The 23102-nt window shown below is 54.3% G+C and overlaps 1 protein-coding gene across 1 annotated transcript; it reads right to left on the bottom strand.

Moving 5' to 3' along the window:
- Positions 1-6: 6 nt before the first annotated feature.
- Positions 7-22396, bottom strand: LOC144727805 (protein-glutamine gamma-glutamyltransferase K-like; the record flags this gene model as incomplete). The annotated part of the gene is made up of 14 exons (XM_078606917.1): positions 7-2848; positions 4469-4611; positions 6091-6251; positions 6420-6710; positions 12148-12301; positions 13183-13271; positions 14084-14187; positions 14910-15048; positions 15422-15602; positions 16321-16428; positions 16924-17042; positions 17727-18095; positions 19270-19458; positions 21946-22396. Coding segments are annotated over 14 exons (2640 nt in total), but the record flags the coding sequence as incomplete, so codon positions are not given.
- Between the last annotated feature and the right edge of the window lie 706 nt (positions 22397-23102).

The following is a 23102-nucleotide window of genomic DNA, read 5'->3' as shown; positions in this document are numbered from 1 at the left end:
GTTCGGTTATGCCGTGGCAGTTTTAATAAGAGAATATTATTGCAAACATTCTAGGTATGAAAATACATGACGAAATATATGAAACCCATATAAACCTGTGGACGCGGGACGGGCAAAGGGTATCAGCGTGCGTCTACCACTCAACGTGTATCGGGACGCACGTGTATCTATCATGAACTTCTTTCGCACCCGTAAGTAGCCAACCGTACGAATCGGATATACACGTGTGTGTGTGTTTGGATAGGAACGTGTGTGCATATATTTGCATGTGTACGGTGGGTGTATGTCATTGGCGGAGAGCGGTGGTGTAGCGGTTAGTGCGCTGCGCTATGAACCCGAGACCCGAGTTCGATTCCCGCTCACGGCCAACATCAGTGACGATGATCTGAATCGGTCCTGGGCCTCCCCTAGGTCGACTCAGCCTCAAATGAGTACTTGGTGCGGTGTGTAAACATCGTCATTTGGGAGACGAAGGCGGCTGGGCGTGGTACTGACCATCCCACCCCCTCGTGTGCCGTCCCGGCTTTCATAGGTGCTCACTAACAGCACTTGCCCCAACAGTCTGTTGAGGCTATACGGGGATCTTTGTCTTTGGATACGAGAGCGCATCATCATCCACGGTCTATCCCAGGGGCCGGCAGCTTTGTGGCTCTTTAAGGACGATCATTCGTGACAGTTGTCGATTCAGGAGACACCACCAACATCTCGTATTCACCACGCAGTGCTTTGCGGCTTTTTGAAATATCGAGTTGTTTTTAGCGAATTCAAAGAAGAATAAAACATCTCTTCTTGTTATTTCGGTTGCCGACCCCTGCTCTATCCACTGCTGGATGAACGCCTCACCAACACCGACACAAGCCCCTAAAGTCCAGCGACGTCACCCACAATCCGTCTCGCCGCTCCTTCACGTGAACCGATCCCGTGGCCCATCTCTGAGGTGGTCGCCCTACTTTGGCTTCCATTCCGTGACCAGTCTCCTCCACTTGCCATCGTCTCATCTCGACACGATGCCTCCTCCCCAAGCCCACTGAATAAGTCGATCTCTAATCCACATTGCTCCTCTCTCCGTCTCTCGGTGTTAACATTTCGCAATCGCCTCCCCGTCTCCGCTTCCATCATTGCGCGTTGGCACCGAATTATTTTCCCCCTCGTATCGAGAACTCTGTTCAATGCTTCGTTTACCCTACACGTATACTTCCACTTATGAGCGGGCGTGTCTACATGCCTGATTGTGTATCCGTGTGAATCCGAGGACGTGTGCGTATACGATAGGTGTGCGTGCGTCTGTCGACGTGTGTGTGTGTGCAGTTGTGTGTGTGTGCAGTGTGTGTGTGTACGAGTACGCATATGTAGTGGTGGTGCGGACGCGCGCCCGCAGTGAGAGATCACGGGGCGGCGCGGGGTGCGTGGTTGTGCGCGCTGACACAAGGTGGGAATGAGGATCGTGGGCAGCGCGCAGTGATTGGTCAACTGGGGTGGGTGCTCTCAGCGACGTCCGCATGAAGGACTATAAAAGGGGACGCGCGGGAGCACTCGGGAAGTGGTTAACCAGTCAAAGACTGAAGACGGAGTTCAGAGGTAGGCCCTGAGACCCCTAGTCCCGCTGTCCTTGTGAGGGCCGGGGCCCTGTGTGGCTCGGAGGCGAGACTGTGGGACCCGTGGTCTGACGTCCCTGTGGACCGAGACTGTGGGACCCAGAGTCGAGACGGACACCCCGGCTGGGTGTATTCCGAGAGGCTACGGGGCGTAAGAGCCCGTGTGGGTGTAGCCGGAGGAACCCCGTGGTTTAAGGCTGGAGTTAGCCACCCGTGTAATATACGTTGGTGTTAATAAAAGAGTGTGCTACCCGTAAGGTCGTCTCCCGCCAAGTTCCTACATTACACATACATATATAGTGTGCTTAGAAGGTCGATTGCCCGAAACGTCGCCGGTTGTTTTCTTTTTAAGCCACGCAGTGTAGGCACACACGAGTAGGCTTGCTTCTACGACTACGTGCGTGTTGTCAAGCACGTGGTGTACATATTAGCCTCAGTGTGTATTCGAGTGCTGTGCACGTGCAAGCGCGTGTCCTACTCACACGACGGGCGCGCTCACGGGCACGTGTCCTCCACGAGCTCGCGTACGCGTAAGAGCGCGCGCACAACGAGTGAGCGCGCGCACAACGAGTGAGCGCGCGCACAACGAGTGAGCGCGCGCACAACGAGTGAGCGCGCGCACAACGAGTGAGCGCGCGCACAACGAGTGAGCGCGCGCACAACGAGTGAGCGCGCGCACAACGAGTGAGCGCGCGCACAACGAGTGAGCGCGCGCACAACGAGTGAGCGCGCGCACAACGAGTGAGCGCGCGCACAACGAGTGAGCGCGCGCACAACGAGTGAGCGCGCGCACAACGAGTGAGCGCGCGCACAACGAGTGAGCGTGCCATTCGTGTTTTGCATTCAATCAAAGGATCCCTCCCCCGCCCATACATAGCCTCAACAAGCTGTCGAGGCAAGCGTTGAACTCGTGTGTACGTGTGTACTTATGCGGGCATGTGTGTGTACAGGAGTGCGCGTGCACATACGCGGGCACGCGCACTCGTACGTGTGCGCACCAGAGAAGATGGCGCGTGTTGGTAGATGCACTATCACGGACGTGCCAGGAACACGAGCACGTATCCGTCATTCCTCGTGCGTCTGTTCGAGCAGGCGAGCGTGTGCACGAGCGTCACGCCTTGACCAGCAGCTCGAGTTCCCCGTGCACCGTGATGAGTTGGTGAGAGTCGAGGGTGGCGAGGATGGTGACGACCCCCGCCACCCGCGGCAACACCGCCACGGTGCGGTACACGGAGCCCCCCCCGGGCACATCTCTGGGGGGGCGAGCGGGGGGGGGGGGAACGGGGGGGGGCAGAGAGGAGATCTCATCAAGATCAACACCGTTGACAAGGTGTATCGGAAGACCCTTTGGGAAGTCAGTGCTGGGTGAAGGTGGTGATGATAATGGTGACAGTGATGGAGGTCTCTAACGACGATGACACGTTGGTGGTGGTGATAGTGGTGAAGGTGATATTGGTGATGGTGGTGGTGATGATGGTGGTGATGGTAATGATGATGATGGTGGTTGTGATAGTGGTGATGCTAGCGGTGATGGTGGCGGTGATGGTGGTGATGATGATGGTGGTAGTGATGGTGGTGATGGTGGTGGTGATGGTGGTGATGATGATGAAGGTGGTAGTGATGGTGGTGGCGGTGATGGAGGTGATGGTGGCGGTAGTGATGGTGGTGATGATGGTGGTGGCGGTGATGATGGTGGTTGCGGTGATGGTGGTGATGGTGATGATGGTGGTGGCGGTGATGATGGTGATGGTGGTGGTGATGGCGGTAGTGATGGTGGTGGTGATGATGATGGTGGTGGCGGTGATGATGGTGGTGATGGTGGTGGTGATGATGATGATGATGGTGGTGATGATGATGGTGGTGGTGATGATGATGGTGGTGATGATGATCGTGGTGGCGGTGATGATGGTGATGATGATGGTGGTAGTGATGGTGGTGATGGTGGTGGTGATGGTGGTGATGATGATGAAGGTGGTAGTGATGGTGGTGGCGGTGATGGAGGTGATGGTGGCGGTAGTGATGGTGGTGATGATGGTGGTGGCGGTGATGATGGTGGTTGCGGTGATGGTGGTGATGGTGATGATGGTGGTGGCGGTGATGATGGTGATGGTGGTGGTGATGGCGGTAGTGATGGTGGTGGTGATGATGATGGTGGTGGCGGTGATGATGGTGGTGGCGGTGATGATGGTGGTGGCGGTGATGATGGTGGTGGCGGTGGTGATGATGATGATGGTGGTGGTGATGATGATGATGGTGGTGGTGATGATGATGATGATGATGGTGGTGGTGATGATGATGATGGTGGTGATGATGATGGTGGTGGTGATGATGATGGTGGTGATGATGATCGTGGTGGCGGTGATGATGGTGATGATGATGGTGGTAGTGATGGTGGTGATGGTGGTGGTGATGGTGGTGATGATGATGAAGGTGGTAGTGATGGTGGTGGCGGTGATGGAGGTGATGGTGGCGGTAGTGATGGTGGTGATGATGGTGGTGGCGGTGATGATGGTGGTTGCGGTGATGGTGGTGATGGTGATGATGGTGGTGGCGGTGATGATGGTGATGGTGGTGGTGATGGCGGTAGTGATGGTGGTGGTGATGATGATGGTGGTGGCGGTGATGATGGTGGTGGCGGTGATGATGGTGGTGGCGGTGGTGATGGTGGTGGCGGTGGTGATGGTGGTGGCGGTGGTGATGATGATGATGATGGTGGTGGTGATGATGATGATGGTGGTGATGATGATGGTGGTGATGATGATCGTGGTGGCGGTGATGATGGTGGTGGCGGTGATGGTGGCAGTGATGGTGGTGATGATAATGATGATGGTAGTGGTGATGGTGGTGGTGATGGCGGCAGTGATGGTGGGTACCCGTGCTGGATGAGCGTGGGCTCCAGCAGCCCCGCGGCCTCGAGGCGCAGCGTGACGGCGCGCAGCGGCTGCGGCAGGGGGTTCGTGAAGGAGACCTTCACCAGCACCTTGCTCCCAACGCGCACCGCGTCCCGGTCGTCCACCTGGTGACGTCGGCACATTGATCGCTCCGTCAGCATCATCATCATCGTCGTCGTCGTCATCGTCATCACAATCATCGCGGTCATCGCGATCATCATCGGTATGAGTGTGCCAGTTATGAGTGTACCAGTTATGAGTGTGAGTGAGTGTAAGAGAGTGTGCCGCTGACAAAGACAAAGTTCCCACCGTATAGCCTTAACAGACTGTAGGGGCAAGTGCTGTTAGCGAGCACCTATGAAGGCCGATGCGGCACATGAGGGGGTGGGTGGTCAACACCACGCCCGGCTGCCTTTGTCTCCCCAGTGGTGATGTTTACACACCACACCAGGTACTCGTTTGAGACTCAGTCGATCTAGGGGAAGCCCAGAACCGTTTCAGATAGTCGCCACTGGTGTTGGCCGCGAGCGGTAATCTAGCTCGGGTTGCCGGCTTCGTAGCGCAGCGTAGCGCTAACCGCTACACTACCGCCCCCCTCCTGAGTGCGTTGGCGTGTCAGTGTGAGTGCGCCAGCGAGTGTGTCATTGAGTGTGTGTCAGTGTGCCAGTGTGCGTGTGACACTGAGTGTGTGTTAGTGTGTGTGTGTGACACTGAGTGTGTGTTAGTGTGTCAGTGTGTGTGTGACATTGAGTGTGTGTTAGTGTGTCAGTGTGTGTGTGTCAGTGAGTGTGTGTTGTGTGTCATTGAGTGTGTATCAGTGTGTCTGTGTCAGTGAGTGTGTGTTATTGAGTGTGTGTCAGTGTGTGTGTGTGTCAGTGAGTGTGTGTCATTGAGTGTGTGTCACTGTGCGAGTGTGCGTAATGATTAGCTGATGACGTGGAGTGTTAGTGCACTGTGCTAGGAAACCAGCAACCCAAGTTCGATTCCTGCTCATGACCAACTTTAGTTGAATTTCTGGTCTAGTCCTGGGCATCCCCAAGGTCAATTCAGGTATTTTAAGAACCAAGTTCAGGCTATACGGGGGACCTTCGTCTTTGTTTTGTGTCACTGAGTGTGCCACTGAGTGTCTCACTGAGTGTCTCACTGAGTGAGTGTACCACTGAGTGTAGCAGTGTAGGTGTGCCCCTGAATGTGGCAGTGTGTGCCACTGCGTGAGCGTGGCAGTGAGTGTGGCCACTGAGTGAGTGTGGTAGAGTAAGTGTGCCACTGAGTGAGTGTGACATTGAGTGAGTGTGACACTGAGTGAGTGTGGCAGTGTAAGTGTGTCACTGAGTGAGCGTGCCACTGAGTGAGCTGAGTGTGGCAGAGTGTGACACTGAGTGAGCGTGGCAGTGAGTGAGTGTGGCAGTGAGTGAGTGTGACAGTGAGTGTGCCACTGAGTGAGTGTGGCCACTGAGTGTACCACTGAGAGAGTGTGCCACTGAGTGAGTGTGGCAGTGAGTGACACTGAGTGAGTGTGCCACTGCGTGAGCGTGGCAGTGAGTGTGGCAGTGAGTGAGTGTGCCACTGATGAAGTATGGCCACTGAGTGTGCGTGGATCGGACCGTGACGCCGAGCGCGGGGAAGTTGACGCGGAAGCTCCTCTGCGTGGCGAGCGTCTGCCCGGTCTCTCCCACGCGCCCCGTCACCGTGAAGAGCATCGCGCACTGGTCCACCAGCGACTCCAGGTACTCGCTCGCGCTCACGGGCAGGCTCAGGGTGCACTCTGCGCAACACAGAGAGTGCCGCCAGGGAGTTACGATCGCAGTTCCCTCTCCGTGCGGCCTTCCCCTTGACTCTGTAATCACAGGGGCCATCCCACGGTAGTGCCCAATCGATGGCCCGTGCGTGCGCGTGCCCGATCGATGGCCCGTGCGTGCGCGTGTTCGCTCACCCTCCCCGGGCGCGAGCTGCAGCTCCCAGGAGTGCTGCTTGACGCGGCCACGCAGCACGCCCGTGTAGTGCATGGCGTGCGCGGCGCAGAACAGCGCCACGGTGCGCCCCTCGCCGGCGTCGAGGTTGGCCAGATGGAGCGTCACCGCGAAGTCGCGGCCCAGCGCCACCTCGTCGGCGGGCGGCTTCACCAGGAGGCGGACGTCCTGCGCGGTGCCCGGGGCCTTGTAGACGTTCGGCTTGGAGCCCTGCGAGCACGCGGTCTCCACCGCAACGCGCTCCTCCTTGGAGCCTGGTGGGACGAGCCGTGCCGGAGAGGGGGGGGGGATGGGTTGATGAGTGCCGCTGCTGTTGTTGTTGTTGGCAGTGGTGCTGTCAACCCCTGATCAGTGCCCTGCTTTGTTACAGACCAATTCAGACCTTAGTGGTCACCCCGTGCCCTGTTCGGACTACAAAGTCACAGCAATCGTCAGACGATCACAACACAAGCAATCGACGATCGCTTGTGTTGTGACCGAAACGTCGTAGTTTCTTTGGTTATTTTCTTTCAACCTATCTACGTGATATTACCGAAAGACCCAAGAACATGAATTCTTGCAGTCACGAAAGCTTTAAGTCAAGATTCATAAATGTGTCGTTAAACCCACCACCACCCGACACAGCCAATTAGTAAGGTTTGCCACGTAAGCAAACGATGCCAATTCGTTACTCGTTCAGCACACCGGTTGTGTTGGGACAGTAAATCCACCACAACAATAGCAATTCAAGTACGACGTTTCGCCAGTAATTACAACCAGCATCATCAGGCGGCAGCCCGACTTGAATAGATAAATGTGACGTCGTCACTTGTGAGACAATCAGGCACGAAGGCCAGAGAGGGGGAGGGGGTTAATGCATGCTTATACATCACCATGGATACCCATTACCGGTTGGGTTATTCATATGGTAATCAACACATTGTGCATGCACATTATGCATGTGTAGTGCCTGAAAGTACGCGTCACGCGCGGAGGTCGGTGTGAACGCACGCGGCGTACAGTGGGAGCAAATAAGGACACGGGGCGCTGATTGGTTGGTCGTTGTTGTTGTCGGGATGTGGGGCCCGCGCTGTCTGAAGATGGTAGCAGGTGGCAGGGAGTAATTAAGGACGCAGGGCGCTGATTGGCCGAGAGGGTGTTGTTGTCGCGGAGTGGCACCGCATTGTCTGGAAAAACATGCCAAGTGGCAGGGGGGGGGGGGCGAGTGGCGTCGCGGGGGATGCCCCTGATTAATTGGGGATTAATTGGCTCGGGGATAAAGACAGGGGTTTTTGGAGGAGATGGGAGTTTGCGCCTGGGAGGAGACAGAGGATGGAGGAGTCGAAGCAGCAGAGCTAATAGCAGTGTAGGGTAGCAGTGGAGAAGTGTAGGGTAGCAGTGGAGAAGTGTAGGGTAGCAGTGGAGAAGTGTATGGTAGCAGTGGAGAAGTGTATGGTAGCAGTGAGACAGCGAAGCGAGTCGGAAGCGGCTGGAGTGTGGGAAGAGAAGCTGATGTAGTTACGACGGAGTGATAAAGAGCAGACGAACTGTGGCGGAGAGAGTGGAGAGGAGAGTCGACGGAGGAGTGAAGGGGAGCGAATGGGGCAGGCGGAACGCGGAGAGCGAGCGGAGGAGAACGGTGGATCGGTGTTAGCGGGAGGAACGTTGAGCGATGTTGGATGGAGGAGTCTTGATCGAAATACACGAAATAAGGTAACGAGGAAAGGCAAGAAGCTGTCGTGTCGGTTCGAGCACTACACATGTACATGCTGCTGTTTTGGGTTGCAAACAATCGCAGTAGCTCTCATCGTCTGCCCACAGTTAATCTTCATCGACATATGTTGACCTATATAGGCATGCAGTTAAACAGTGTAGCATTACTTGGTAATTAGCTTACAAGCAGCACTAAGCCTGGAGCTGTCGGAACGGTTAAAGTAAATGTGTATTCAATTTCGATAGATTATCTAATTAGTCTTGGCCAGTCGTAACTAGTTTTGCACAGAACTTCAACATTGTCTAAATCGATTGAGTGTCCTTGTTGGCACGCGTGTTCTGCCACTGCCGACAATTGTATTTGGGAGTATTTAATATTTATTTGGTGTTCTTTTAGTCTCCTACTGATCATTCGTCCGTCTGACCAACACGGCATTTGTCAAAGGCGCAATGAATACAGTACACACCTTCGGTTGATCGCTTCGCTAACCCATCTTTAGTACCAAATATAGATTTTTGTATTTTGTGTACCATCAAGACGCTCATACATCGGTCTAATAAAGTGTCAGACGGTGAGGAGTGAGATGAAACATTCTAGATTTGAAGCTTTCGTGACTGCAAGGATTCATACTCTTAGGTTTTTTCAGTGAAGTCACGTAGGTATAAATAATAAAAATAAATAATAATAGAAATAATATAATAAATCACGACGTGTGTTGCGCCCGAAACGTCGTGATTTATTATTTTATTTCTATAATTATTTATATTATTTTTATTTATTATTTATTTTTACCTACGTGACTTTGTGTACCATGCCAAATCTCACTCGGACGTTTGTTTTTTCCAGAAATCTGGCTCGTTTATCAGTTACCCCCTCGCAATGTACGGTAGTTTAATAGTTCTAATTGCCGACCTGTTGCAACGCTTATGCTGTTTGATTTGGTGTTGACATTCAGTGCCCTGCCGATTTGTGCATCATTGTGTAATGAGAGCCTATGTCCGGCTCACGTGGTGATTGGCTCTGCCGGTCCTGCTCTACAGCCAATGGGGGGAGAGCCTGGGAGCATGGCCCTGGCGTGATCGAGGGATGTCAGCTAGGATGATTGGTTCTGCTGCTCTTGGCTTCAGCCAATGGGAAGACAAGTCAGGGGCGTGGTCCCAGGAGTTGATGGAGGAATTTGGAACATTCAGCGCAGGCTATTAAGGATTGGCTGGAGCGTACCACGTTACCCAGGCATTAAATAAGGGAAGAGCCGAGGGACATGTGGTCAGACAAGGAACGAAGAGAGGGGCCACGCGCGAGCGGGGCTCCGAGTGCCACGTGGCGGTGCGTCTCTTGCAATCTGTCTGCCCAGTTCCCGTTGCCTGCCAGCAACGGGGAGTGCTTGTGAACTGAGGAAAGTAAATAAAAGGACCGATTCCACAAGCCGTCTCCAGAGCGTTATTACAATTGTAACCGTTCAATTGCAGCGCTTCTTTAACATGTTTCATCTCTTAGGTGTTTTCGGTAAAGTCACATAGGTAAAAAATAAAATTAAAAGTAATAAAAGTAATAATAGAAATAAAATAAAATAATAAATCACGACGTTTCGGAGGCAACACAAGTCTCCGTCATCAGGTGGGACCGTCACAGCTAGATTTACTGTATCAAGTGAGGCAAAACATTTCAAAATACTTGTTCATAAATACAAGAGGAGGGGGGGGAGGAGCTTATCTTGGTCATGAGAGCCCACAGTGTTCATTGCTGATCATTGCTACAACACTGTGAGCTCTCATGATATTGTTTTTTCCGAGACCAAGGTGCTCTGCAAACCCTCTGGCTACCATCAAAGGTTTGTACATGAAGCCATCCAGATATACAAACACAGACATAATTTCAACCGTGATGATGGGTACAAACTGAGTAATCATTGTAAAAATGTTATTAACCATGCAAAAAAGATTTAACTACACATTTTTGGACCATCTTATTTGACAGGTACTATTCTACTTTACCGAGTGTTAACACCCCCAGCGTTTAACAGTACTCTCCTTTTTTGTATTTGGATGGCCACCAACACTGGGTAAAACAACATGTGCATTGTCGTTCTCTTCTAGCATCATGTGCACCTTTAGTATGTGACCTGTTGTTCTCTTTTAGCCCTGCCCCCCCATACGTTCCATCCCTTGGCTACCACACTCAGATAAGCTCCTCCCCCCTCCTTAACTTGTATTTATGAACTTGTATCTTGAATTTTTTTGCCTCACTTGATACAGTAAATCTAGCTGTGACAGTCCCACCTGATGACGGAGACTTGTGTTGCCTCCGAAACGTCGTGATTTATTTTATTTCTATTATTTCTTTTATTAATTTTCATTTAACTTTTTACCTACGTGACTTTACCGAAAAAACCTAAGAGTATGAATCCTTGCAGTCACGAAAGCTTAAAATCTAGAATGTTTCATCTCACTCCTCACCGTCTGACACTTTATTAGACCGATGTATGAGCGTCTTGATGAGAGAGGATTTCGGTGCGATGTGATGGTGTCACTCTGCATTGAGATCGGCGTCAGTGTGAGTTTTATTTTTTGGTAAACGCCGTGTTGTTATTTTTCCGTTTCGGCCGTGCCCGAGCAGAATATCCAGAAATGGCAGATTTATATCAACCTCCACTTGCATGGTGAACTGGATGGACGGGTTTAGCGAGTTGAGATGATTTAGAAATGTATTAAGTGTATCTTTGCCGTGTGGCCAAACCACCAACGTGTCACCCACATATCTAAACCAAGCAGATGGTTCTCGTGCGCCTAAAGCTATTTCGTTTGCTTCAAAGTCTTCCATGTACAAATTCGCCATCGCAGGAGACAAATGAGAGCCCATTGCTGCTCCTTTCTTTTGTTTATAGAAATAACATTTCCACAAGCAACAGGTGTTATTTCGATAGTGCTCAGCTTGTCGTAGGATATATTTGGCAATAGCTGTGTTAGTTACCAGAGTAGCGAGTAATTTAATCGACTCATTCACCGGAACCCTCGTGAACAGAGAAGTCACATCAACACTTACCTGAATATCATTAGGGTTAAGCTTAATATCTTTAATTATATTTACAAGATGTCCTGAGTTTTTAATGAAGAAGATGTCCTGCCGATGTAGGGCTGTATTTGTTTTGTTACGTATTGTGCTAATTTGTACGTGGCAGAGCCCATTGGACTAACTATGGGTCTTAATGGGACATTCAGGATTGTGAATCTTTGGCAGCGCGAGGCGTCTTGATGGTTATGACGCCCTTTGTTTGAGCAGGCATTGCTCAATCCTTGAGATTTGATGACTTGGCAATGATGGCAGTAGTCCTATGTTCCAAGGTATTGGTAGGATCTAGTTTAATTTTAAGGTAGCTACCTACCTATTCCCAAGGAAGAGCAATACCTGATAAAACCAAGGGCATCAAAACCAGCAAAACTGTATAGGCTGCCAAAGGATTTAAATCGGCTCGCGTGCAGATGCTGGGCGGGTTGTTGTATCGGAAGATGGTGGAAGGTGCAGGAGGTCTTCATCTAGCAGTAGATTAACCATGACCGATGATGTAAAAAATAAGTATCTTGATTGAAGATCATCGTATAGGGCCTGGGCAATGATAATGACGGTGATTGAGCAAAGGAAGGTTTAGATAATTATTTACTGATGATTGATGATCGATATTGATGATGGTTATGATAGACTCAACGAGGTTAATGGTGATGATTGGATGAAGACGATTGAGTGTGATGAGTGATGACTGATAATGACGATTGCTTTAATAATGCTAAAGGTGGTAATGATGATTGAGTGACGTTTACATTACAATTATGAGCGATGGTTCCACGTCGGTGGTGATAATCGAGTGATGAATAGATGATAATGATGACGACCAGATGATGATAATGATGATGACGAATTTTTGAATGACAATGGTGATTGATGACGATTGATTGACGATGACGAGGTTGTTCCGTGATGAGTTTGGGGGGGGAGGGGCGCACCCTCGGGGTGTTTGTAGAGGCCGGTTATGTCCTCTCGCTGGTCCGAGCCCACGGCCTTGGTGCTGATGCAGTGCCCCACCGCCTGCTTGTCCACGCTGAGCACGGAGAACTCCCCTCCAGGCTGCCTCATCCAGTACACGCGGTCGCTGTTCACCTGTCAATCGACACCACACCAGAACGCGACTACTGCCATTCGACCAGGATTACTCTACGCGGAATAGCGGGTAGTTAGGAAAGTGCTATACCCACTCCCCCCCTTCACCGACCCCCTCCACCGCCACCGAACAAACTACGTGGACCAGGGGTCAGATGAAGGGTTCTCGGATGTAGCTCTGTGATAACCTCTTCCGCGGATCGTTGTCTAACCGCTGGGGGATTCATTTGCACCTCACGTGCAGCCTTCTGTTACACGCCTCGCCACGGCTGCTAGTCACGTGCCACCTAAATTAAACTAAGCTATTGTTTTTATTTATTTGACCAGGTAAGGTCCACCGAGCGATATATATATTTTTTTTTCAGAAGTGACCTGGCCACAAATCATCGCTCAAGGAAGTGACTTATCACGTGGAAATGTATAGCAAACAAATACTCTGAACGCATGAATGTTGATTCTAAACGTGGAGGGGAAAACCTGGAGAGCCCGTAGAAAAATACACACGACCACCGGGAGGACATGCACACTGCAAATATAAAAGCGTCAGGGTCAGGATCGAACCCAGTACCAACTGCATATCCGACGAGGTATTGAACATCTCGCCAACTGGTCAAGGCTTAAATATGTTCCGCACCCGGCATACCACATCTAGTATTCCTGTGGCTTCAGTCTACCTACCAGCGACCAGGAAAACATGTTGAGTTCGACATGAAGCCCTGGTCGAACTGCTCTGCGTAATTTCCGAACTGATCTCCCCTTCCCCGACCCCTCCCCCCGCTTTCTGCCGATACCCGCAGCGTGGACCACATTGGGGAAATAAAACACGGGAATGTGTTTGAAATGCGAATATAAATAAAAGTAAAGGGCACGAGCCCCGTTACCTCTGCGAACACGAAGGGAGCGTCATACTTGTGCTGCACCTGCCCATCCCGCACCGCGTTCACGGACGCGGGGCCACACCGGTAGAACCCTGGGAACCACGCGGGGAGGGGGAGGAGGGGGGTGAGGGGAGGGAGAGGAGGGGGGGCGGGGAGGGGGAGGAGGGGGGTGCGGGGAGGGGAGGGGGAGGGGAGGGGGAGGAGAAGGGTGCGGGGAGGGGGAGGGGGGTGCGGGGAGAGGGAGGAGGGGGTGAGGGGAGGGGAGAGAAGGGGGTGAGGGAGAGAAGGGGGTGAGGGGAGGGAGAGAAGGGGGTGAGGGGAGGGAGAGAAGGGGGTGAGGGGAGGGAGAGGAGGGGGGTGAGTGGAGGGGGAGGAGGGGGGTGCAGGGAGTGGAGGGAGGGGAGGGGTGTGCGGGGAGGGAGAGGAGGGGGGGTGCAGGGAGTGGAGGGAGGGGAGGGGTGTGCGGGGAGGGGGAGGAGGGGGGTGCGGGGAGGGAGAGGAGGGGGGGGGGGGGAGCGAGGGAGGGGAGCAAGGAGGGGGGTGCGGGGAGTGAGGGGAGTAGTTCAGCATGAATCTGTACTGTATATGGAGCGAGTGGTTCACTCTTCGCAGCTGTTAGACTAAAAATGTGCCAACGTACTCGTGACAATGATTGGTTAATCAGTGCGCGTATGGTGTACATACTTCACCACGCCAGCCAACGTGGCAAGTATCCAGGGCCGGTGCAGATATCAGTCCAGCGCCCGTGGATGTTCAGAACTGGCAAAACGCCCCCCTTATGATTGCCCACGTGGGGGCAACTGGGGTCACGGGAGGATTTAGGGCCACGTGGGAGGGGGTGAGAGATGGGGGTGGGACGGGGTGGGGTTGAGGGGGGCTTTGTTGGTTGTTGTGGGGGGCTCACCTAGACTGGTTTCCTGGGGGGTCGTGTCGATCACCTGCCACCCCCCGTATCCCATCGGGAGGTCAGGCCGGGCCATCCAGCACTCGTTCCACACGTGGAAGTTCCTGTAAAACGAGGACGCATCAGCATCATCAGCATCATCAGTAGCAGCACCAACATCATCATCATCAGCTGCAGTATCAGCAGTAGCAACAGTATTAGCATCACCATCAGCAGCAGTAGCATCAAATGTAAAAGCGGCACCAACACTTTCAGCAGCTGTTACAGGAGCAGTAACAGTTGCTTCATCGCCAGTCGGGTCAATTACAAGATCGCCAGCCTCTGCCGCCATGCCTTCACATCTGCCTGCCCGCCCTACCTTTCTTCATTATTGACAACTTGCAGCTCAGTACACGGCAGAAGCCTGCGCAGCGCGACTCACGACCTCCTCTTGATACCAAGATCCAGGATGGTCACGTCGGTGGCAGCCCCAAAAGTCTGGAACGCTACCCCTCTGCACATTCGCAGCATCACCCTCAATCGCCTCCTTCAAGAGACACTTACTAACTCACCTCTACAACCACGTGCTTTCGAGCGACTCTGAGCTTGGCTCCGCGCCTCTGAGTTGCGGCCGTTACGTCAGCAAGTTTGCGCGCGTTATAAATTGCATTACTATTATTAATTCTAAATCGACAAGGATCAGTTGGAGACATAAAGATACAATTCGATACGCAGACAACACAACGAGCGCACAGACAGACAACCAACTCGAAAGACAGACACGGGGACGAGACATACAATCCAACAGGCAAAGACATCTGCAGACAGGCAGTCGGTATGCGTGTACCAGATGGAGTCCGTGTTGAGGTCGTCTATCGGCTTCATCTTCTCGTCCACGTAGACGTCGGTCGTGAGGCTGACGTCCGTGTCGTGCGCCGAGCAGAAGTTGGTGACGCTGCGACACGGGATGCCCAGGCAGCGCATCACTGTGGGCACGGTGCGGGCGGGCGGGGGCACGGGTGGACAGGGCACGGGTGGCAGGGGCAAGGCGGGGTGGACAGTGGTTTAGGGCGGGCAGAGGCAAGGCAGGGTGGACAGTGGTTTAGGGCGGGCAGGGCGGCGGTGGTGGACATGGTCGGAGCGGTGCAGCGCGGGTCACGGCGCTGGAGGTTGCGACGTCGTTTAGGTGCCGCGTGACGCGGTGGAGTTTAATGTCGTAACGGCGCGGTGGATCGTGGTGCGATGCAGTGCGGCGCGGTTGTGGTTGAGCTTGGCGAGGCCAGGTGGGGCGAGGTGCGGTGTGGTGCGGTGTGGCGTGGTGGTGCGGCGTGGTGCAGCGAGGCACGGCTGCTTCCACACCGGTGGTGGTGACCCCGGAGAAGACCCAGCACTGGCCGAAGCGCACGGGCGCGGGGCGCGCTCCCTTGTGGTAGCCCTGCAGGATCTCGGCGCTGCCGGTCCACGCGGCCGGCGAGGTGCCCTCCGTGTAGTCCCCGGACCAGTTCCCCTCCAGCACCCCGCTGTCATCCTGCGAGTTGACCTGCAGCGAGCGCGCGCTTTGTGAGCCAAGTGAGAGACGGTGGCGCACCGCGCTACGAGCGCCACGATCCGAGTCTCCTCTGGGTCGACTCGGTCTGAAGTGGGCACCTAGTGTGTAGAGGGCAGCACATACATCGGTGGTTGGGGAGACAAAGGCGGCCGGGGCGTCGTTCCTGGCCACACAACCGCACCGCGTGCCACGTCGGGACTTAATAGGCGCTCGCTGACAGCTACTTTCTCCACGCGTGTGCATTAGGGAGCTCCGACTCAGTATTGGCACCCGAGAAGGGTCTCGAGCACTGAACTACGAACCAAAACATTCTCGAGTTCGATTCCCAGGCAGGGCTCACAAACATCAGCGCCGTGGGATTTATTCGACCCGGTCCTCGGCTCCGCCCCTTCACCAATTGTGACCAGCGCGGTGAAGTATGGTCTCGCGGCGCGCGTCCTGCATATGCGGCGTGATGCAGGACGTGCAATCGACGCGCACACGTGCCGGTCCGCTTTGTCAATCCACTGCTGGATGCTGGACTCCCTGGGGGTGTACTTGACGGCGCCGGTCAGCGCGGGTTTACGAAGGCGGCGGGCGTAGTTTCAGGACAACAATGGCTGTTGGGGGTCCCCGTAGACTGTGGGGGGGGGGGAGGGCTTATTGAGGTGTTCAGACGTTGGGGGGAAGGCGAGGAGGGGGGGGGCGTGAATCTCGTGTCTCTACTCACGATGCCACACACGACGCGCGCCACGTTCACGGGGTCGTTGCGTCCGTACAGCGGCATGTTGGCGCGGTCCAGCAGGTGCAGGCACGTGTCAAGCATGTCCTTACCGAACTGAGGAGGAGGAAGGAGGGAGAGGAGGAGAGGGGGCGAGGTGGGAAGAGGGGAGGTTGGGAGGAGGAGGGGGAGGTGGACGAAGAAAAAGTTGGTGATGATAGTGAAGTATAAAACAAAACAAAAACTATTTTTTATTTCACGAGGTTAGACCCACTGAGGTATTTTTTCAGAAGCGACCTCGCCACAAATGATAGCCCAAAAGAAGTGTCTTATCTTGTTGATATATATAGCAGCCACGTACTCGAATCGCAAGTTTCTAAATCTAGAGGTAAAACCCGAAGGAGAACAATCGACGCGACCACGGGGAGGACACGCAAACTCCAAATATACAGGAGTCAGCATCGGGAGCGAACCCACGGTGTCCTGTATATCAGGCGAAGTAGTTAACATCTCACCACCGTGGCGCTCGATGGATAAGACTGATGATGATAACGGTGTGTTGTGGTGACAATGGTGGCGGTGGTGGCTGATGATGATGATGACGAGAAAGACCTGTCCGAAGACCCAGGGCCTCGCGCTGATCTGCTCCTTGTTGCCGTAGTAGATGAGCCCCGTCTCCCGCAGCACGTACTCCTGCCTCTCCTCCTCGCTCTCCATGTACACCGTATCCTCTACGCAGCGGCGGCGGTGGCAGCATCAGCATCGTCATCCGCTCGGACATCACCGCCATCCGCATTGGATCTCCACCATCGTTCCACCCTCCTCCCCGTCCCTCCATGCTCTGCCTTGACCCTCCTCCTACGCCCCACTCTTTCTTGCCCCTTCTCCTTAACTGTCATCAGCATCATCATCAACTTCATCTTCCTTCACTCTTCCCCAATTCTCCACATTCCTCCTTTCTCCTCCCGCCCTCACTCCCCCTCACCCTGCTCCTCCTCCTTCTCCTCCCCGTCCTCACTCCTGCACATTCCCCCTCCCTTCCCTCACTTTCCCCACTCCTCCACCCGCCCTCGTCATCCCCGTGCATCCTCAATAGTTATCTCATAGTTGTTGACCCCCACATACCCCCCCACACACACCCCCCCCCCCACACACCCCCCCCCCCACACATACCCCCCCCCACACACACCCCCCCACACACACCACCCCCACACACCCCCCCACACACACCCCCCCACACACACCCCCACACACACACCCCCCCACACACACACCATCACACACCTCCCCCCCACACACACCCCCCACACACACCCCCCCACACACACACACCCCCACACACCCCCCCACACACACATTTCCCCCTCCCCCTCGACCCCACCTCCCCACCCCACGTCACCGCCCCACTGCCTCACCGCGGCACCACGGGTTGAAGAGGATGTAGACGCTGAGTGGCTCTCGCTTGGAGCGCACCTCCTCCTCCGCCGCCGCGGTGTCGCTGTGTGCGCACGCTGCCACCTCGTACCGCGCCACCACGGAGCGCGGGCACGAGCACACGAGCACGTGCAGCGCGCGCTCCTCCTCGCGCTCCACCACGGCGCTCCACCCGCCCCCCTCCTCCCCCCCACCCTCCTGGCCCCCACCCTCCTGGCCCCCACCCTCCTGGCCCTGGCCTCCCGCGCCTCCGTCCTGCTGGGCTCCCGCGTCGTCCTGCTGCTCGGGCGGCAGCTCCCAGCGCAAGGGGACCTGGATCAGTGTCCCCTTGCGCAGCTGCGGGGACAGACCTGTGTGGTAGGATGAGGAGTGAGTGGAGGGGAGGGGTACGGCCACAGAGAGGGGGATTATAATCATCAGTATCATCAGCATCATCAGCAGCATCAGCATCATCAGTATCATCAGCATCATCAGTATCATCAGCAGCATCATCATCATCAGCATCATCAGCAGCATCATCAGCAGAATCAGCATCGTCGCTACCCACCACCACCACCACCGCCAGTAAAATCTTCTGCATTCGTGTGTTGAGTGCCGTTATTGTTCGTGAGCGGCGTCGTCAGAATCCGCAGCGTCGTGATTATCATCATCAGTAGGAGCTTCCGCATCATCAGCATCAGTAGCAACTTACTAGTCATCAGCAGCAGCGTCATAATACTCATCAGTATTAGCAACAGCGTAATCATCATCCTTGTCACCAACATCATCACCATTAACATAATTCCAATCATTTTATCACAATTATCCCTATCATCCTCAAAATATGTTCACCCCCATCATCATCCCAACCTCACTCAATTTACTGCATGCGGTAATTAACCCCATAACACCTCGATCATTCCCACAATCACCTCCATGATCCACCAGCATCACCACCCCCATCATCCTATCAACTTCATCATTATCACCCCCATGAACGCCTTATCATCTCATTCCCCAGCATCATTACCGTTATTCTATCACCATCCAAAACATCCTTCATCAATGGAAAATGAATAAAGAGTCCGAAATGTGACTGCTGCGGCCACCGGAGCCAGACCATGAATCAGCTGATCCCACACTGCCCGTTTCGCCTCCAGTGAGGCCACTGAATGGCTTAATAACCTCGATATCCACACATCGATAACGTTTCTAATTTCACCTTGGTATACGACAGACCATTACCACCCTCATCATCGCTTTCGCCCATTACCTCTATCATTATAATGATTCCACTCCAACCCGCCGCGTTCCGTCGCTGTCCACTCACCAGTTCTGAGTTCTACTACCCCCTCCTCGCCACCCACAGCGCTCCGTCGCTGTCCACCAACCGGTGCTGAACTCTAAAACCCCCACGCACCGCGCCCAGATGCTGTCCACTCAACCGGTGCTGAACTTTGCCCCCACTGGCCACGCCCCGTCGCTGTCCACCTACCGGTGCTGAACTTTAGCCCCACTGGCCACGCCCCGTCGCTGTCCACCTACCGGTGCTGAACTCGAGGACGATGGAGTCGCGGTGTCGCTGCACGGCGCGGCTCAGCTTGAGGCGCAGGCGGAACGGGGCCCCGCGCCGCAGCACGAGCTGCGCCTGCGCGAAGCCGCCGGTGCGGTGCTCGCGCGCCGCCTCCTCCTTCCCCGCGCTCTCCACGCGCAACACGACCAGGCGCTCGCCCACTGAGGTCCCGTGGGGAGGTAGGGGGAGGTCACGGTGAGGATACACATGGGGAGTTCACAAGGGGATGCATGTGGTGTCACACGGGGACATGCGTGGGGGAGGTCACGATGAGAATACACGCGGGAGTTAAGTCTTTCTCTAAATACGAGAGAAGGAATGACTTACCGTCGAGTATTGTAACGTCAAACACGAACCTTTTTCTATCGATATGTTTAAAAGGGTTGGTTTTAGAATATGCCTGCAAGATAGTAACCAGATTTAAGTGTTCATACGTGAATTACATGTTTGTTTTAATTTGTGTTGTATATTTTAGCACTTCATGGGACAGTGGTAGTTCCAGCATGTCAAAATTATTTGAATGTGTCTTAACTGTATTGTAATTGGCTAGCCATGATCTCTTAATCTGGTCTGAAGTCAGTTTAAAAAATAATGTAAATCGATCGACTGTTTTGCAAGTAAGGTAAACTCTCATTGGAGAGTGAACTTATTGTGTATTCCACTGACGTTCATTTCATATCCCTCTATAGCACTGAATGCGACATCGCAAACGAGTGGTCGTTTGCTGTTTCACGATATTTCAGAGAGCCGCCGACCCCTGCCCTAGCCGTATGCCCTCAAAATGTACTTACATCGACGAATGACAACTTTGACTCACACGCAAAACCTGGCAAGGTATGCAGGAGATCAGAGGCTAACAAGGGAGCAGCTTGCCCCTCGAGTTTCGGGGGACACGCGGCTATAAAGGTGACCATCTACAGCCTGTTCTCTGACACACACACAAATACAAAGACCTCCCCCCCCCGTATCGCCTTTAACAGACTGTTGGGACAAGTTTAGTCCACCAACACCTATGACAGCCAGCACGGCACGCAAGGGGGTGGGTGGCCAGCACCACGACCAGGCCGCATTTTGTCTCCCTCGTGGCGATGTTTACACATCACACCAGGTATTCATTCGAGTCTGAGTCGACCTCCAAGAAGCCCCTGACCGGTTCAGATAATCGTCACTTGTGTTCGGAATCGAACTCTGGTCGCCGGGTTCGTAGCGCAGCGCGCTAGCCGCTGCACCACCGCTCACCCACACCGCTCCCCGAATACACATGCACACAAGCTGGTGCACTGCTGAGCTGCGAGGGTTTTTATTGATGTATTTGCAGTATTGCAAACTGCTTCGTGTCGTGGCTTGTAACTGACAGCGCGTTTACGATATGCTTGACAGCGAGAGAGAGAGAGAAAACAGCACAAGCCCCTTGGGCAAAGTGTTTGTAGAACCCGGTGTTTCGTCTCCGTTGGTGGCGCAGCGCCAGTGAAGCTGTCAGGTGCTCGTGAAGGGATGCGGGCTGGGACGGGTGGGGGATTCACCGGTGGAGGAAGGGATAGGGAGAGGCGTGGATGGGGATACGAGATGTCGTGGCGCTGAGGTGGATGGCGCAGTGAGTGATGGATTGTCTATGTAGATGGATGGCCGGATCGAGTGAGTGAGCGGGTGATGCAGTGATTGAATTAGTGAAGGACGGAGTGATGCAGTGAGTGAGTGATGTATGTATGTTGAACTTCTTTCGCGCCGTGCGTAGCCAACCGTGCTTGATCGGAAGTGCGGGGGAAGGACAACGAGGGTGATGAATGGGCGAGTAAGTGTTTGAGTGATAGAAATTATGGAGCAAGTCAGCGAGTGAATGACGCAATGAGTGCGTTATACAGTAATCCAGTGACTGAATTAGCGAAGGGGTAAATAAATAATGTATTGAGTGAGTCAGTTTTGCAAAGAAAATGTGAGTTGGTGAGTGATTACATCGGTGAGCGATGAAATGATGGAATAAATGAGTAATTAAATGATGGAATGGGCGGGTGAGCGATGCAATAAATTAATGGGTGAGTGAGAGATGCATTGATCTATTGAGTGAGTGAATAAATGAATGAAGAAGTGATGAAATCAGAGTGAGTGGGTGTGAGCCTTGAATGGGGTGATGTATTTATTGACCTAATGATGGAGTGCGTGAATGAGTAAGTCCCTGTTCAAGCGAGAGCAGTATGCGATAGAGTGGGCGATGCAATGACAGAATGAGTCATTCGCTGAATGTGATAGACTGTCTGAATGAATGACCAAGTGACGGGATGACTGCACGATTGATTAAGTAACTAACCGATTAATTACGCGACGTACTGACTGAATGAGTGACAAAGTGAAAGCCTGAATGACTGAGTAACCATGTGATGGAATGAAGGACTACGCCGCTGAGTGAATGAATCAGTAACTACGCGATCGACCGACTTATTTGCTAACCATAAGATTTACTGAACGAACGACGAAGCACTTGATTGTCTGACCGCTAAGCGACTGTCTTGACTTCGCGAATGAAGACATTGGGTGAATGATGACGAAGCCGTGCACTGCACAGAACGCGTGGGCTAGCGAGCGCACGATCGAACGCACGAGCGAGCGTGCGTGTGAACGACTCGTCTCGACGAGCATCCCTCGACACTCACGCAGCTCGGTCTCCTCCTCGGCCTCCTCCTCCGCGGCGGCGGCGTGCTGATTCTTCCCGGAGCTGAGCGGTGCCGTGTAGTCGCCCTCGCCTCCCGGGGCACGCCGCGCGGGCAGGCAACAGCAGCACAGGCGGCGAAGCGAGCGGCCCTTACGGGGGGCAGCTACCCCGGGGGGGAAACCGATGCCCGGGAATTGCCCCGAGCCAATCGGGCTGGGGCACACGGACGAGAGGCGGTGGCGCCGTCCCTCCGCGTACTGTCGACCTAGCTCCTCGCGGTCAGCCATCGAGAGAGGGGCCCCCGCCAACGGCGGCGTTTGATTTAGAAGGAGGGGAAGAAGGCGGGGGAGGGGGGGAAAGCACCGGGCCTGGGACCTATCGGTCCACCGGCCTGGGAACGCCAAGTTCACCGGCCTGGGATCTACCGGTCCACCGGCCTGGGAACGCCGAATTCACGGGCCTGGGATCTATCGGTCCACCGGCTTGGGAACGCCGAATTCACGGGCCTGGGATTTATCGGTCCACCGGCCTGGGAACGCCGAGTTCACCGGCCTGGGATCTATCGGCCCACCGGCCTGGGAACGCCGAATTCACCGGCCTGGGATCTTCCGGTCCACCGGCCTGGGAACGCCGAGTTCACGGGCCGCACTCGGCGCGCGTGCGCTGTACCTGCACGGTGGAGGGCGTGGAGGCACTGCCGAGGAAGGCAACGGGGTGCGACTCCTCATTCCAACTCCACCCTCGAGAGAGAGAGGGGAGGGAGGGGGGGCTCAGGACGCCCCCCCCCCCCAGACGGGGAGAGGGGAGGGGTGGGAGCAGGACGGGTGACGGTGGAGTGAGAGGGGACGATGTCTGGGGCTTGAACTGTGGTGTCGTGGCTGACGCATTGCGAAGGCCGGTAACGGCACACGAAGGGGTGGGTGGCCAGCACCACGGCCGGCCGCTTTTGCCTCCCTAGCGGCGAGGTTTACATACCGGCCAAGGTACTCATTTGAGGCTGAGTCGACGTAGGGGAGGCCCAGAGCCGGTTCAGATAATCGTCACTGGTGTTGTCCGTGAGCGGGAATCGAACTCGGGTGGCCGGGTTGGTCGTGCAGCGCGCTAACTGCAGCGCCACCGCCCCTCACACGTACCCACACACACGTACCCACCCAAACA

This window comes from Lampetra planeri, chromosome 26, assembly GCF_965212315.1.
Source record: "Lampetra planeri chromosome 26, kcLamPlan1.2.h2, whole genome shotgun sequence".
NCBI classification, from domain to species: domain Eukaryota; kingdom Metazoa; phylum Chordata; class Hyperoartia; order Petromyzontiformes; family Petromyzontidae; genus Lampetra; species Lampetra planeri.
The sequence above is the reverse complement of the archived record's forward strand: the minus strand, read 5'-3'. Positions and strand labels throughout refer to the sequence as shown.